The 14,416-nt window shown below is 33.8% G+C and overlaps 1 protein-coding gene across 2 annotated transcripts; it reads right to left on the bottom strand.

The window, feature by feature from the left end:
* Window positions 1-2,180: 2,180 nt before the first annotated feature.
* On the bottom strand, window positions 2,181-14,208 carry LOC119082823 (paxillin-like). 2 transcript variants are annotated; one of them, XR_005088724.1, is made up of 6 exons: window positions 13,793-14,208; window positions 10,401-10,448; window positions 5,136-5,309; window positions 4,917-5,067; window positions 4,691-4,862; window positions 2,181-2,320 (listed from the first exon to the last, which is right to left on the bottom strand). XR_005088724.1 is itself a non-coding variant. In XM_037192474.1 (5 exons), exons 1-5 carry the CDS (start codon window positions 13,793-13,795, stop codon window positions 2,310-2,312), a joined length of 387 nt encoding a protein of 128 aa, XP_037048369.1. In that variant the 5' UTR covers window positions 13,796-14,196; the 3' UTR covers window positions 2,181-2,309. The 2 variants fall into 2 exon arrangements, 1 of the variants encoding a protein (XP_037048369.1); XM_037192474.1 differs by lacking the exon at window positions 4,691-4,862 and having other exon boundaries at window positions 13,793-14,196.
* Between the last annotated feature and the right edge of the window lie 208 nt (window positions 14,209-14,416).

Genomic DNA, 14,416 nt, shown 5'->3' with positions numbered 1-14,416 from the left:
TCGAAGTGGATGGAACCTATTATTTAACACATTTAGACAACGATGTTGGGTAATTATTCTTCTAAAGATTGTATGAAATTACACTAGAAGAATTTTTTGTCTCAGTGATGAATTGCATGAAGAAGAAGACTGTATGAATGAAAGTGAATTTGAAAGGACAGACACTGAAGAGTCCGAATGTAAAATTTTGGTAAAATGAAGTTAGAATTGTATTCGTTTCCGTTTCAAACTAACCTAATGTTATTGTCGAATATGTGTTGTCGTTGATATGTTTTGTAATTAAGCATTTTGTGTAGTGCGTAGAGACCATGTAGTTCATAAGATATGGTGTTTCGCTAAGAATTGCAGACTGAAGTGGATGGTATAACAAACTTAAACTATATGTTCGAACAAATCAAACGACTTAATCACCACCCAACGACATGCGATTTCAACGACATGATTCTAAAAAAAGAAACAAAGTTTTGCTTCCACAGTAACATGTACTTTGTCTGTTCAAAGTGTCCATACTCCGATGTTTTAAGAACTTCTGAACTACATAAAAAACGATTCTCCGATGCTGAAGCTGATCTCAAGATCGAACCGGATATAAATTACGGCCAGTTTTATACATTAGTGTGGCCAATAAAGACTGTCGGGTTTGTAAGAATAGTGCGAAAAGTGGACGTAAAAAAAGCAGCTGGATTTGTTTCAGTTTCACTATATAAGTGATCATATCTTAAACATTGATTTTACAAATGGGAAGTGAGAAGATGAATCTATCAATTAAAATGATATCGTCGAGCTCATTACTGAAAGCACAATTAATTTTATCATATTTGTATGAATTGCAACCTGAATCGTTATGCCTTTCAAGGTGGCGGCATCATTATTTGATGAGTTGAAGTTTAAACTTCATTCAATTGACTTTGTTCGTCGAAGTTATTTACACTCTTACAGCGAATTATACTTGAATTCTCAAGATGATTATTGGCAACGTGATAATATGTATGCACAGCCATTGTTGCTTCAAACAAACTTCCGAAATCGTTCTCCAATTAAGAGTAATTACGTCAATGGGTGCATGTAGTAGTATAGTGTGAAGTGTTATTTGATTTAATTTTCTTTCACTCTTTCTAATGATTCATTAGGAGTTTCTGTAAAATTATGAACATTTTCAATATGCAGATATTCATGCTGGGTTGTGGTTTACCTGAAGCCATATTAAGCAGTCCGAAGGAATACTTTCTAATGGTTATAATAGTAAATAAAGTCTTCATTGAAATTCAAAAATTAGGTTCTTCAACAAGACAGTCCGTAGAAATCGTGGTCAATTTTAACTGACTTCATTCATTCGCATTTATTTGCCTTCATTCACTCCAGCCTTTCCCACCACTCGCTCTTGTTGTTCCCCCCTCGATTTTAGTTACATGCAACGCGCGGTATTTCCAAATTTTATTGAAGGACAATCTCTACTGGACACTAAAAACAGTACATAGTTTCCGAAGGTGGAAGCTCACAGTCGTGGTTTTTTCAAAACGTACGAAATCTTCGCACAGACGGTTCTAAGAAAGATTAAAATTCAAGCGTTTCAATAGATTTTCCTTTACAAATCACAGTTCACAAAATGTTCTCTTCACCTTCGTGATCTAATTCTCTTAATTGCCATAACACGCGAAATGAGAGAATACAGAAAAACGATGATGTCTCTTGAAATCCCGAAATCTATTTTTCTCCGACTGTACAACAAAATTATAATTTTTAAAGAAGCTTGGGGTACGGTTACTTTTTGCGTAAGGTGAACGAAAGGGAACGAAGTGGAAAGCTATACGCTCTTTGTCGATTTTTCACATTTTTTACGATAATGTTTTGCTACCGCTGTACCCACGGAAAATATGCAAATTGAATAATGTTTCTCGATTTGTTTGGAAAATCGTTGAATAAATCGATCATCAATTCGACCCGGACTGTGGAATTTGTTACTTTCGATAATTTTAAATTTATGACTGAGAGTGAGTGAAATATCACATCGCATAATTGAATTATACATTGTTATGTATACGAAGAAATGATTTTATTAAATTTTATTGTTTTCTTAGAAGCAAACATGATAGTTGAATACGCCTTTTGGCATCGATCCAAAGAAGAACAACAATGTAAAAAAAAAGTTTGAAAAGAAAAGAAAAATCAAACGCTTCACATCTTTTAAATTGATTTTTAGTTGTATTTCACATTGAACGAAAGTAAACAAGAGATAAACAATGAATTAACAAACGAAATTAAATTGAAATGCAATTTTCGTAAACTGGTTTCCCTGCTGGCCATCCGTCTCATTTTTTAGCTGAAACGAAATAGAAAACAGTTAGCACCTAAAACGTAAAAAATAATGCAAAACAAGCACAAGTCCGAAAAAATGGGACAAAAAATCCTGTCAGAATTGTGTGAATTTTGTTGGTCCGAAGCTGAGGCCACTAAACACACGAAAACAAGACTTCCAATTTTTCCCGAGTAATGGAAAGGTGTTAATTTCAATTCTCAAAAGCCAAAACACAAAAAAAAACACTCGACAAACAAAAGTACATGTGCACAGCACTGCTTCTAGCATGAACATAGAAAATATTCGATGACTTGTTTTCGTTGTATGCGTTAAAACAATACCCTCTCTAGCAATCTAACTATATTTATTAAGGTGGTAAAAATGCAACGTAGCCTTTACATTTTACATGTAAAATTAGAAATTAGTCAACAGTGTTTGATTTAATAAGGTGTTTTTTTGACAGCGTCAAAAGAATGATTGTTTGCTAGAGGGGGTATTGGTTAAAACATCCAAAACAAACAATCCCGAGTGGTAGCTCTCTTATCACTAAAGCCTGCAAATTTTACACTCGTCAATTCAGTGCACATGCTAGGAGCAGTGTTGTGACATGCGTTGAAGTTTTCATTGTTAACGAACTTTTATCGACATCCGCCCTCAGTATTTAACAGCTATTTAGATTTGCCTTGCTCATATAAAATATTATGCATTTTCATGCCTTCGAAATAAATTTCAAAATTTTCCTCGTAATTTAGTCCCTCAGCATGAAAATTTGTATTGTGGAAAATTCGTGAGTTCTAGCCCGAACGAATTGAGGGCTACAAGAGAAAGTTAATAAAATATGCCGTCCACAACAGATGCGTATACAACTTATGATTTTGAGGGCCTAAATTACGAAAAAAATTCGGAAATTTATTCCCAAGCATGAGTGGTACTCTAAATTGAGTACTGAATCTGGACAGTGTATCAAGCAAATTTTGGCGCTGTAAAAAGATCTTGAAACTTTTTTCAGACAAAATAGTACTCTATCTGACAGCTGTCACTCGAAGAACTTTTGCTTGAAGTGCTTTGTCCCAAGGCATGAAAATGCGTAAATGCAAAACTATTATGCTACTAAAACTGTAAAATGATAGGGTTGGTCGAGGTCGATGTTATATATGTAAAGTACTGAAGGTCCGACGAAAGAAGTTCTTGAAAGTTAACTGAAACGAACAATCCACAAACTTCTGAGAGTTGATAATTTCCACTGAATTTGGCTGTGGCATTGCGCTCCGATTGAGGAGCATACAATTTTCTGTCTAGTGGCGCAAAAATTTTGAATGAAAAAAGTTTAAAAACAAAGTCCTAAAGGCGTCATTGTTCGAAGCTATGCCTTCCACGGTCTCTTATAATTGTTAGCCTATCTAAATGAAATTTTGTTTATCTAAAACGATTGAGCTATGCTCAAATCAATTCAGTATTTTCATTGCTACATGATTTAGCACTCTATTTAATGCGTAACGCTTGGAAGATTTTTTCTTTGACTTGGAGCCGGAGAAAAAGGATTTCATGCCACTAGTGAAATCAGTAATGACACATCTACATATCGCATGCACGTTAAAGATTAATTTCTACTGCTGCAAATTATGGTACCGACTGAATGGAGTCAGATTTGATAAATGTCTCATCATTAAAGTTCGGAACAGATCACTTTTATCTGATCTGAAACTGAAAAAAGACGATCCGAAATTTTCAAATTCAGTTCAGATTGATTTAAAATTTATCTGATCTGAATCTGAAAATTTCAGATCAAATCTGAATTCAAACTGAAAACTGAAGATCTGAATTTTTGCAATCTGATCTGAAATTTTTCAGATTGATCTGAAAATTTTTGCAATTTCGTGAAATTTTCATACAAATTTTTCAGATAATCAGATCAAATCAGTTTTTATCCGAACTGAATCTGAAATCAAGTGATCTGAAATTTCAGATTCAGATCAGATTCAATTCAATAGTAATCTGATCTGAATCTGAAAATTTCAGATACAATTTTTCAGATTCAGTTCAGATCTGATCTGAAAATTTCTCAATCTGATCTGAAAATTTTCAGATTAATCTGATCTGTTCCGACCTCTACTCATCATCACATTGTGCACATTTTTTGTGATGCTTCTTGTGCTGTATGTCTGTCAGATTTGACTGACAACTTCATTAATGAAAACATTTATTTTCGACTGTAAAATTACACCGTAACATGCTTGTAACAATACATAACACAAAACGAATGCAAATGCATGGAACCTACTAATGCGACAAAGTTAAATTTTATTATCCATCGTAAATTTCAATCGTAAACTATTAAACCGTTAGTTTTGGCATGCATTTAAGTGTATTTATATTAGCGGTAATATAGCTTACGATTTGAATCTGTGCGCAATGATTTCTTGCTTTGTCAAATCGAATGGAAAATTTTAATTATTTTTCACTCGTTTCATCCCATTAACCTCTTGGTCAGGCAAGAAATTATTCGTTTCGATTAAGATGTTAAAGAGTGTTCAGCGACAGTTATTTTGCGTGTGAAGCGTACTTTCTGTGTGATCACATTTGTTTAGTGTTTTAAAGTCATTTCATATGCAGGTCTCACATCTTCCGAACAATACGTCGTAGTCAAGTTTGCAATACGGTTTGCCCTCTTTCTGGAAAAATGGTGCTGACATAGCCATTGGCTTTTGACAGGGTCCGGCACACATGAAATGGTCTTCGTGGTACGAATGATTCATTGCTTTGATTACTTTCTACAAATGCATCAAATGAGTCAATTTTCTCACGTTTTTCACTAATTTGACTGCTGTTCTTAACTTACCCCAATAATAGGCTGTTTGCAGTGGTAGCATTTCTCACAGTATTTTTGAGCATAGCATGGCGGACAGACTGGTTGACCTTCACGTTCATTGAATGTGGTGTTTGTGATTGGCTTTTGGCAGACTTGGCATGCGAAATGTTCGGGATGCCATGATTTGCCCAATGCGTTCAACGTCTGAAATTTATAGGCAACGTTTAGTGTCAACTTAAAGTATTTTTCCACACAAAAACCTCTGACAGGACAACGTATGATGACTGACACTATTACGAAAGCTCTTTTTGTTATAATGTATCAAGGGACTGTGAGATATCTTTAATTTTTACACCCTTAAGACACTGAAACTAATTACTAAAGTTAATTTTACTAATTTGAGCTCGTTCTGATTAGGAAAATATGTCAAGCAGGGTCGGACTGGCTATCAAAAGACACTTAGGGCGCCAAAATAGAAGATTTAGGCAACGTAGGCGTCAATATATGAATTTAAACTAAAAAAGAGAACGGTTAGATCGGTTTTACCAAAGCACCCCCTAGCACCGAAGCTGACTTTGACTTGTATCAAGTGCTTGACAGTGCTATGGTTTTACCAGTTTTTATCACATATGGACAGACGACACCTGGAAATAAGTGAAGTAATAGATTTTGTAGTAATGTCTTGAAATTATTCAAAACAAAGGAAGTAAATTCCTAAATTTTACTGGTGATACGCTTGCCTTCCGTTAAAGGTTAAAGATTATTTGGTATGAAAGTTGTAAAATTCTGGTAGCCGCCTGAAGTGGTTGCAAAATTTATTAAAGATTTGTTTTCCAACAGATGTTGCAACTACAATCGCTAAACCGAACTGGTGTGCATACGTTATTTTGCACAATAGTTCAGTTTAGCGATTGTACTTCAAAAGATCATAAGGAAAAGACATTTAAAAAAATTAAAGTTGTATTCTGCAGGTTATGTAGCTGACTGTTCACTAAATTATTTGTTTACGATATCGGTGTTTAAGTTTACTCAACGCACTTCAAGCATGAGTGGTACTCTGAATAGGGTACTGAAACTGGACAGTGTATCGAACAAATTTCGGCACTGGAAAAAAAATCGAACACTTTTTTCATACAAAGTAGTAACCTATTTGGCAGCTGCTATTCATAGCACTTTTGCTTGAAGTGCGTTGATTTACTACAATTAATCTGGATGTAACACCTTTCTAGTATCGTCGGACTTTTCAAAGATGTTTAAGAACTAAAATAAAATGAAACGCGACTAATGCCGGAATTGTCTTGCAAGATTTCCTATCGCGGAACCATCACTCGTTCAAGTGTCCACTAAAAAAAATCAAACTCATTCTGTCACAACTCACAAGATTTCACCCGGACGTGCTCTGCGCTATCTTATTACGAGAATTAGTTCGTATTACTCTTCACAACGTCCCGTAGACACCGTGTTTTCATCAGTTTAGCTCATAAATTTATTATCGAGCTCATAAATCTGAACTTACTTTGCATTTTCATCACTGAAGTCAATTTATTTTACATTCGGTTGGACCACCTATTTTTTTGTGTTTTTAGAATACATAAACCATGTGCTCGGCGATTTCAGTCTGTGCGTTTCCACAAAATAAAATAGCTTTCGTCGAATATGCGGAAATAATTCTTTGAATTTTCGTCCTACGCGAAGTAGTTCTTTATACCCGCCAAATCACTGAATAACCGTAAAGTGTTGCACCGTTTCGTAACCACTTTTGTAACACTTCGTTAAAAGAACCACCAACTTTCAATCGGTTTATGTAGGTCAGTATTTCTGTTGTATCGATAAGAAATTAAAAACTTTTACGGTTTCGTTCAACTGACATCGCCAGTTCTCGGATAAATCAAAATTTATTTTGATTTTCATAAATAAATTAATTTTCTTTCGGTGCAGAGCGGCAAGATTAATTGTCATGGTCAATTATGTGTTTGCTACATTTGAAACGAGAGTGTCGGCGGAATGGTGTTGTTCTCTGGCACATTTCTAAACAATTATTGATAAATCGCCTGGTAAATGTGACAACGTTTTACTTTTCGGAATTAATTAATTAAACAGACCGTATTATAAAATTGTGGTCGATGTCCGTCACATTTTCGTATAGTTGTGATGACGAACATTAATTCAAAATTTATTTTTCATTGTGCAATACACTCCCATAATGTATGCGGCCGAACATCGATATCGAGTTTGTGTAAGCAAAATTCTTGTGAATTCGGAGGAACCCACAACATTTCGATATTTTTATTTTAAAGACCTGACTCACGCACGAAAGACTCGTGAAATTGAGTATGTTTTTGTGATATCGACCGTTTACGTTTTTGATCACATTGTTTTTGGAATACACTGAAAATCCTACTGTAGACGATTATTTTAATATTTCCGTAATTTATTATAATTCCATCAATTTGAAGTGTACTGGAGAATCTTCCGTGGAGCTGAAACCCTGAAAGGTATTTCATTCGTATGTGGTGCTTTTCATTCATGAAAAGATTGTGTAGCATTCAAAGACTATTCCGTGAGCTAAGTTTGAATGTCTTTTATAGACTTTTACTGACCTAATAAAAACAAACTGAGCGCGTCACTGTTTGCACTAAATGCATCAAGTCAGAACGAATTTTCAGACATTTTCGTAACTTTGAAAAATAATAACAATTTTGTCATATTTCCTGAGGTCTTTCTAGCGAGCCCTGAAACTGAACAATTTTAGATGAAATTTTAGGATATTTTCGACATATTTGTCATTTTTAGCGTTTTTTGCAAATATTTTATTTCAAATTTCTTCAAATTTTATCCTATTTCTTGGAGCTCGTCGAAGATGAGGAACCCGCACGAATTGCCTGGAAATTGGATAGTGAAATTTGCGAGACCATGACGAAACCTACCTAGTCATATTTCCTAGTTTTAGTGAGTACTATGAAACAGGATGAAATTTCGTGTCATTTGGACGACTCGTCCCGGAGATATGAGGAATTGAAGTAAGGTGTAGGAAGTTGGGATATAAAATTTCATAGGAAATTTCCAAAAGTCGACAATATTTATTTCTCTGAAAACATATCTGATGAATCATAAAACTTGGTGACATATTTCTGGCCAAGACATTCTTCAAATCGATTTTTTACCATGAAGCCATGATGGCTCTTTTTTGGTCAAATGAAGAAAAATGTAGATCTGGTTGAGTTCTAAATTTTTCTCCATTTGATCAAAAATGAGCCATTCATGGTAAAAAATCGATTTGAAGAATGTCTTGGCCAGAAATATGTCACCAAGTTTTATGATTCTTTGAAATAGTGGTCGAAAAGATTGTTTTCTTGGTCCATTCCCGCAGCTGTAGCATAGAAACTTTGCTACGCCTGCACCTATGATAGTGTCAAGTAAACTTTCGCAGCTCCTTAAGAAGTACAACTATGCGTCTGAAGTATATGCAAACCAGATAATTTTTTGTAGCAACTTTCGCACCTACTCCAATAGCTATCAAAGAAAATCCATAAGCCTTTCCCTGTTTGCACATGTATGCATTACATAAACTATTTTGTCTAATTAGTATCAGCCATTGAGTTTATGCCCAACAATTAAATCAAATAAAATAAAAGTGAAGTGGTCGAAAACCCATAAAAACCGTTTATTTTCGCGAAATTAAAATTTTTATGTCCAGTTTATATGTGAACCATTATTATTTTGAAAGATTGTGCTTAGCCATGTTGCTAATTTAATCTTTCTTTTTTTCATTTCATTTTATGAATTTTCAACATGTCTCGCATTTAGAGTCACCAGCCAATTTGAATAATATCCGAGTGTTCTATAATTACGGTCAGTTAACACTCTTAGACATTGCCAGTCTGAGTTGTTTCATGACTAGTACAGATTTTGTTAATTTTACGTGAACAAATAAGCGTGAAACTATGCTTAAAGCTTAAAGTTTAAGCGAACTAGAAAAGACTAAAGGTAGGCTCTTATCCTGTCACATAAGGCTATTCATCTGTTCTCCATAACGACGGCAACAATAATGACAAGCTCTGGGTAATATCGTTCTTTATACAGGAAAATTTTAAAAAACTGAAGTACAAGATTTGTAATCAACAGATTAAAAATACTGATGATCGGGATGATCGATGGGAATTACAGACCCAATAATAATACTGGTCATATGCTTGCGGTCTGCAACAGAAGTGGAAACTTCGGTGTATTCGTACAGTGAACGACATCTCAAATGTATCACTGTCAAATTTTTCTGAGAATTTTATTGTGTCACTGCAAATTCACAATGACATTCTCTGAAAACAATGACAGTGAGACATTTGAGATGTCGTTCACTGTAGTAATATTTTATTTATAAAAACAATTATGTAAATCAAAAGAATAAACTCATCCTTCCCATTCCCTGTTCACTTCTTACTGAGCATTTTGTAATACTGTAATCCTCTCTGGCAACATCAACTCATCACTCATGCGATTGTGGGTATATCTTCTGGGTCCATTCTAGATATAGTCGGTCAGATGCGATCTTTTAGAAACTGTGTTAGTCGTCTGTTCTCGTTCTCGACAACAACGATTGCAAATATAGGTATTGACCTCTGTATTCTCTTGTATATCACAACTATACAATGCATGATTGAAGTAAAAGATTCCGTATCGTAGCTAAAAACAGTTTAAACAAGAGAAGTAACAGACTTAATGGTTGTTTTACCACATGTTTGACATGTATTAGTACTGTATTAATTGGACATTTTTTTGAGCCGTGTTTAAAGGTCGTGTTTCGAGACGAAGTCGAGGAATGCATCGCACTCGTTGAAATAAACATTTTGGACAGAGGTGCATTATCTACATCTACTATGAAATAGCCTCAACATAAAATCACAGCAGATGAAATAGTTTAAACAAAAGAAGTAACAGTTTAAATGATTGTACCGTGACGTGTTCTGCCATGTATAAAGGTTTAACCACGACAGAGTAAAGTTAACCAGGCAGTAGCGCTGATTTGACTAGGGACCTGAATAATCTAGTAGCCCTATATTTTTTGCAAATAAAATTTTCCAATTTAGGTCATCGTCCATTTGCGTTCATTTTCATACAGTGTATTAGGTCCCTTATTTGAAGTTTCGAAAATGAACCGCTCCTGCCTGGTTTATTTTACTCTGCCGTGGTTTAACTCTACTCAAATTAAACTAACAGCAGACGACGTTACATTTGTTTTTGTAGATAAATTTGAACAAGATCTTCGAAATATTGTTATTTGTATACAGTTTGTCTTACCCTTCCTTTTATGGCAGCTTTGCATTTACCGCAGAACACCGGACCAGACTGTGGAAGAAAAAAAAATGAAAATAATTTTTTATTAGCGTTCAGTGAGTCACAAAAATATAAATTTCATTCTAAATCCCATATATAGAAGTAACAATAATCACCGCACATTCGCCTGTTGTTACCATGTTTGCGTACTTAATGTCGCTTCCACACAGAGATTTTATTTAAAATATATAAACGCTGCATGGTTTACATGGTCAATTAAAAATATAAAATAAAATAAAATTCAAAAAAACATGAAAAACAAATATTCGGTTTCAGTGTAACCACAATCGGAGGTGGATTCTATTTTTAATTAAAGAAAAAAAAAACAGTTTGTCTGTTTTAAATGGTCAATAATAAGGTACTCGATGATGGTGTGTTTGGGTTTTCACGCTGTAATTTAGTATCGTATCGGTGATATATTTATACGATTTAAAGGGTGATTGTAATTGAAGAAAAACACACCGCATTTTCACATAATTGGCATTAAAAAAATGATAATACTTGGGTCGATGCCAAAGCATGTCCGAAAAAATTTTATTTCCTCATATTCATCTTCAATAAGATTTCATTCTTTTCGTTTTCTTTTATATTTTATCGCATCTATATCACAAAGCGGAATCCGCGGAATTAATTTTTAAAGTGAACGAAGACGAACAATTTTATGAAAATTATGATCTCGCAGTCAAAAGAAAATTTCTCTTGATAAAAAATTGTAACAAAAAAAATTATTTCTTTTTTCATAGAATAAACAAAGAATGAACTAATCGGAGATTTATTAGCTATTTGTGAAGAACATTACTACGATTTTTTTTTAAATAAAAGCGAAAAGAAACTGTTAAGTTTTTCAACGCCTTTCTTTTCCCAACTCAGTTTTAAGCAAGTGAAAACAACTTCTCCACGAAGTAAAATATAGAAGAAGAAAAATGATGAAATGATTGATTTGGTGACTGTTATAACTCGCGTTAATAAAAACATTCGTTTGTTGAGTTTGGAATACATCCACATGTTTTGTAATAAAACAGCAAGAATTTCCTTTTGATGTATAAATATTTTCGTGAGCCAGTGATTGGTTTTTGACGAACCGACTTCGCATTCGTAATAATATATATATTGAAAAACCACATCTCCTGTCTACAGTTTTGGTTTCTAAATTTTATATGGTCACTCACTACTAGTAACTCATGGTTCATTTTATTTTGTACACAAAAACTGACTTTTGTACACAAAAAATCAGATTTATACACAAAAAAAGAACATTTTTGTTCTTAAAATGTAGGTCGTTTTTACACAAAAATAATGATTTTCTACACAAAGACGAGGATTTTGTACACAAAATGTGACCTTTGTAACATAAAATGTCAGTTACACAAAATTTCAGCTTTTGTGAACAGATAAGCAACATATTGTGTCTTTCAAGTAGTAGAGCATCAGCCAGCAAGTTGAAGATTGTGAGTTCGGGCCCCACCCGTGAACCAAATTTTTATTTTCAAATTTAATTTCATTCCAATACGGTTTACGATTTCTGATAATTATTGTACCAGTTCTAGTTACTTTAACTAACCATTAGCGAAAATTTCAAGTAGTATTTTGAACAAGGAAAACATTGAGTCTTTCGCGCTGTATTTTCAATAAGCAACAGTACATCACTGTCTCGCTGGGAAATCTTATGTTGTGACGTGTGAAAAGTCTGTATTTTGAGCCAAAAAATTCTCAGCGAGACGGTTCTGCATTTTGTTGTCCTACGTCCAGAAAATGCGAAAAACTGGTTTTTGTTTACACGGCAATGAGTCGTTTTCCAGTCTCACTATATTAGAAATATTGAGTCTTTTGCGTAATAATTCGTAAAACGAAAACAATGAGTCTTTGGCATATCTTTGTATAATGAAAATATTGATTCAATACCCTCTCTAGCAGCCGAACTACATTTATTAAGGTGGTATTTTGACAGTGTATAAACGAAGTTTGTTTGTTAGACAGGGTATTGATTGATTAAATCGCGCCGTATTTTGTATAAAGCCCAATTCAGAGTCGTGTCCGTTTAGTTCATCTGTGTATGTACTTGACAGATGTGTTCAAACAATAGAACGGAGTAGGCAGAGTTTACGTAAACGGATGAACATTTGTTGTAAACGGATGAATTTTTCTTCTAAACGGATGAATTTTTTTTAGACTGAAGCACCTTAAGTATAGTTTCCACTTAAAAAGATCACTCCCTTTTAGCCTCCGTCTACATGACAGTTGTAAAATAGAACAAAGGAACTGTCACATGACAGTTGTAAAATAGAACAAAAGAACTGTCACGCAAACGGAGTGGAAATTGAATTTATTTCAATTTTTTACTCCGTTTACGTGACAGTTCCTTTGTTATATTTTACAACTGTCATGTAGACGGAGGCTAAACGGAGTGCTCTTTTTAAGTGGAAACTATAAATACTTGAGTGTAGATAAGTAAAGTCCCTGATGATGACTGCGTGACAGTCGAAAACCGATTGGAATTAGATAGATTTTGTTCAAAAGTCGCTCTGTTGGATAGTTGAAATATTGATTCTATTGAACTGTATTGCGTTGAACAAAAACTGCAATTATTTTGTACAAAAAATGTGTTTTCGGTGTACAAAAATTGGTTTTTGTGTACACTATCATTGTTTTTATGTACAAAATCAAAATTGTGTACAAAATATGTTTTTTTGAGTACAAACGTTTCATTTGTGTGAAAAAGTTACATTTTGCGTAAAAAATCAACATTTGTGCGTTCGAAAATAATTGTTTTTGAGTACGAAACGGATTCAAAACTTTTTTCTCTGATCACATTCATCATGGAACTGATGCTCAATTCTCAGTTCAATATATTGTCCCACTTCACCCGTGGCATACACACATTCGATTCAACACCGAGCAAAAATCTTGTTGTTAATTTATTGGGATTATGTTAATAATTCTATTCCATGACGTCAGTGAAAAACCGTAAAAACTTTTAGAACATTAAAATCTATATCTTTCACCATTTTAATGCTATATGATTCTAAAAATACCGCGATTTGATCATATCTGATTCTGAAATTGTATGGCTGTACGTATGCGTATGTTGTGCCTTATTTCATTTTAATAATAAATAACTGATCGATTTTTTGGAGGAGAGGCCATAAATCTAAACTGTGAGTGTTTGAAAAATAAATACCGCGAGCAGTTAAACGTCGAAATTAACAGCATTCCCTTTATAGTGTAATGCGTAAATAACGTGTTAATTTTTACAATTTTTGATCATTGATAAAGCAATTGAATTGTTGATGAAGGCACAGGATTGATCGTTACACTTAAACAACGATATTAATTAAGTAAATGTTGCAGTCACTTACCATATCGACTTTGTGAATTTGGTATTTGTGTAATTCCAACCAAATTATCCACTCGAACTGAAATATTTTTCGTGTTTATTTTCACGTTACCAACATATGACACTCAACTATTGACACCGAACAAACAGACCGTTCTAAATATTTGACTTAATCCTCGCAGCGAAAAAAAAAACTCAAAATTATCAAATAATTAAAAAAGAAAATTCGTTTTTCAAAATTTATTAAAATATAAACACACAACTGGTCGACCAATATTATTTTGTATGAATAAAAATATCCAGCAAGCAAAACACACATAAAATGCTTTAAATAAAACTGAGAGGATCTCGTCGTTATTCGGTTTGTGATTCGTTCAATACTGGAAAATCTTACTATACCTTGTGCAATAAAGTCTACACAGAGGCATTTTTGTGTATATATTTTTCAAACTCTCAGTGGCAGCGCCGAAAATTATTTACAAATTTTATGAGAATCGTTTCACATTGTGTCTGGCGTTAAATATGTTTTGGTGACGGCTTTCGATTCGAAATTTATTGTAAAATTTTTCGTTTCTCGATTAATGAGACTGTTTCTTTGGTACCCGAAAATAAATAGAGAACACTGCGTTAGCTACAAAAGGCGGAC

This window comes from Bradysia coprophila, unplaced genomic scaffold, assembly GCF_014529535.1.
Source record: "Bradysia coprophila strain Holo2 unplaced genomic scaffold, BU_Bcop_v1 contig_494, whole genome shotgun sequence".
NCBI classification, from domain to species: domain Eukaryota; kingdom Metazoa; phylum Arthropoda; class Insecta; order Diptera; family Sciaridae; genus Bradysia; species Bradysia coprophila.
The sequence above is the reverse complement of the archived record's forward strand: the minus strand, read 5'-3'. Positions and strand labels throughout refer to the sequence as shown.

Bases quoted from the DNA above. Each gene is read 5' to 3' on its own strand.
- LOC119082823 (XM_037192474.1), bottom strand. The intron at 5,310-10,400 runs GTAAGACAAACT...TATAAATTTCAG, and splicing joins AAGCTGCCATAAAAGGAAGG to ACGTTGAACGCATTGGGCAA. The intron at 5,068-5,135 runs GTAAGTTAAGAA...ATGCATTTGTAG, and splicing joins GCAAACAGCCTATTATTGGG to AAAGTAATCAAAGCAATGAA.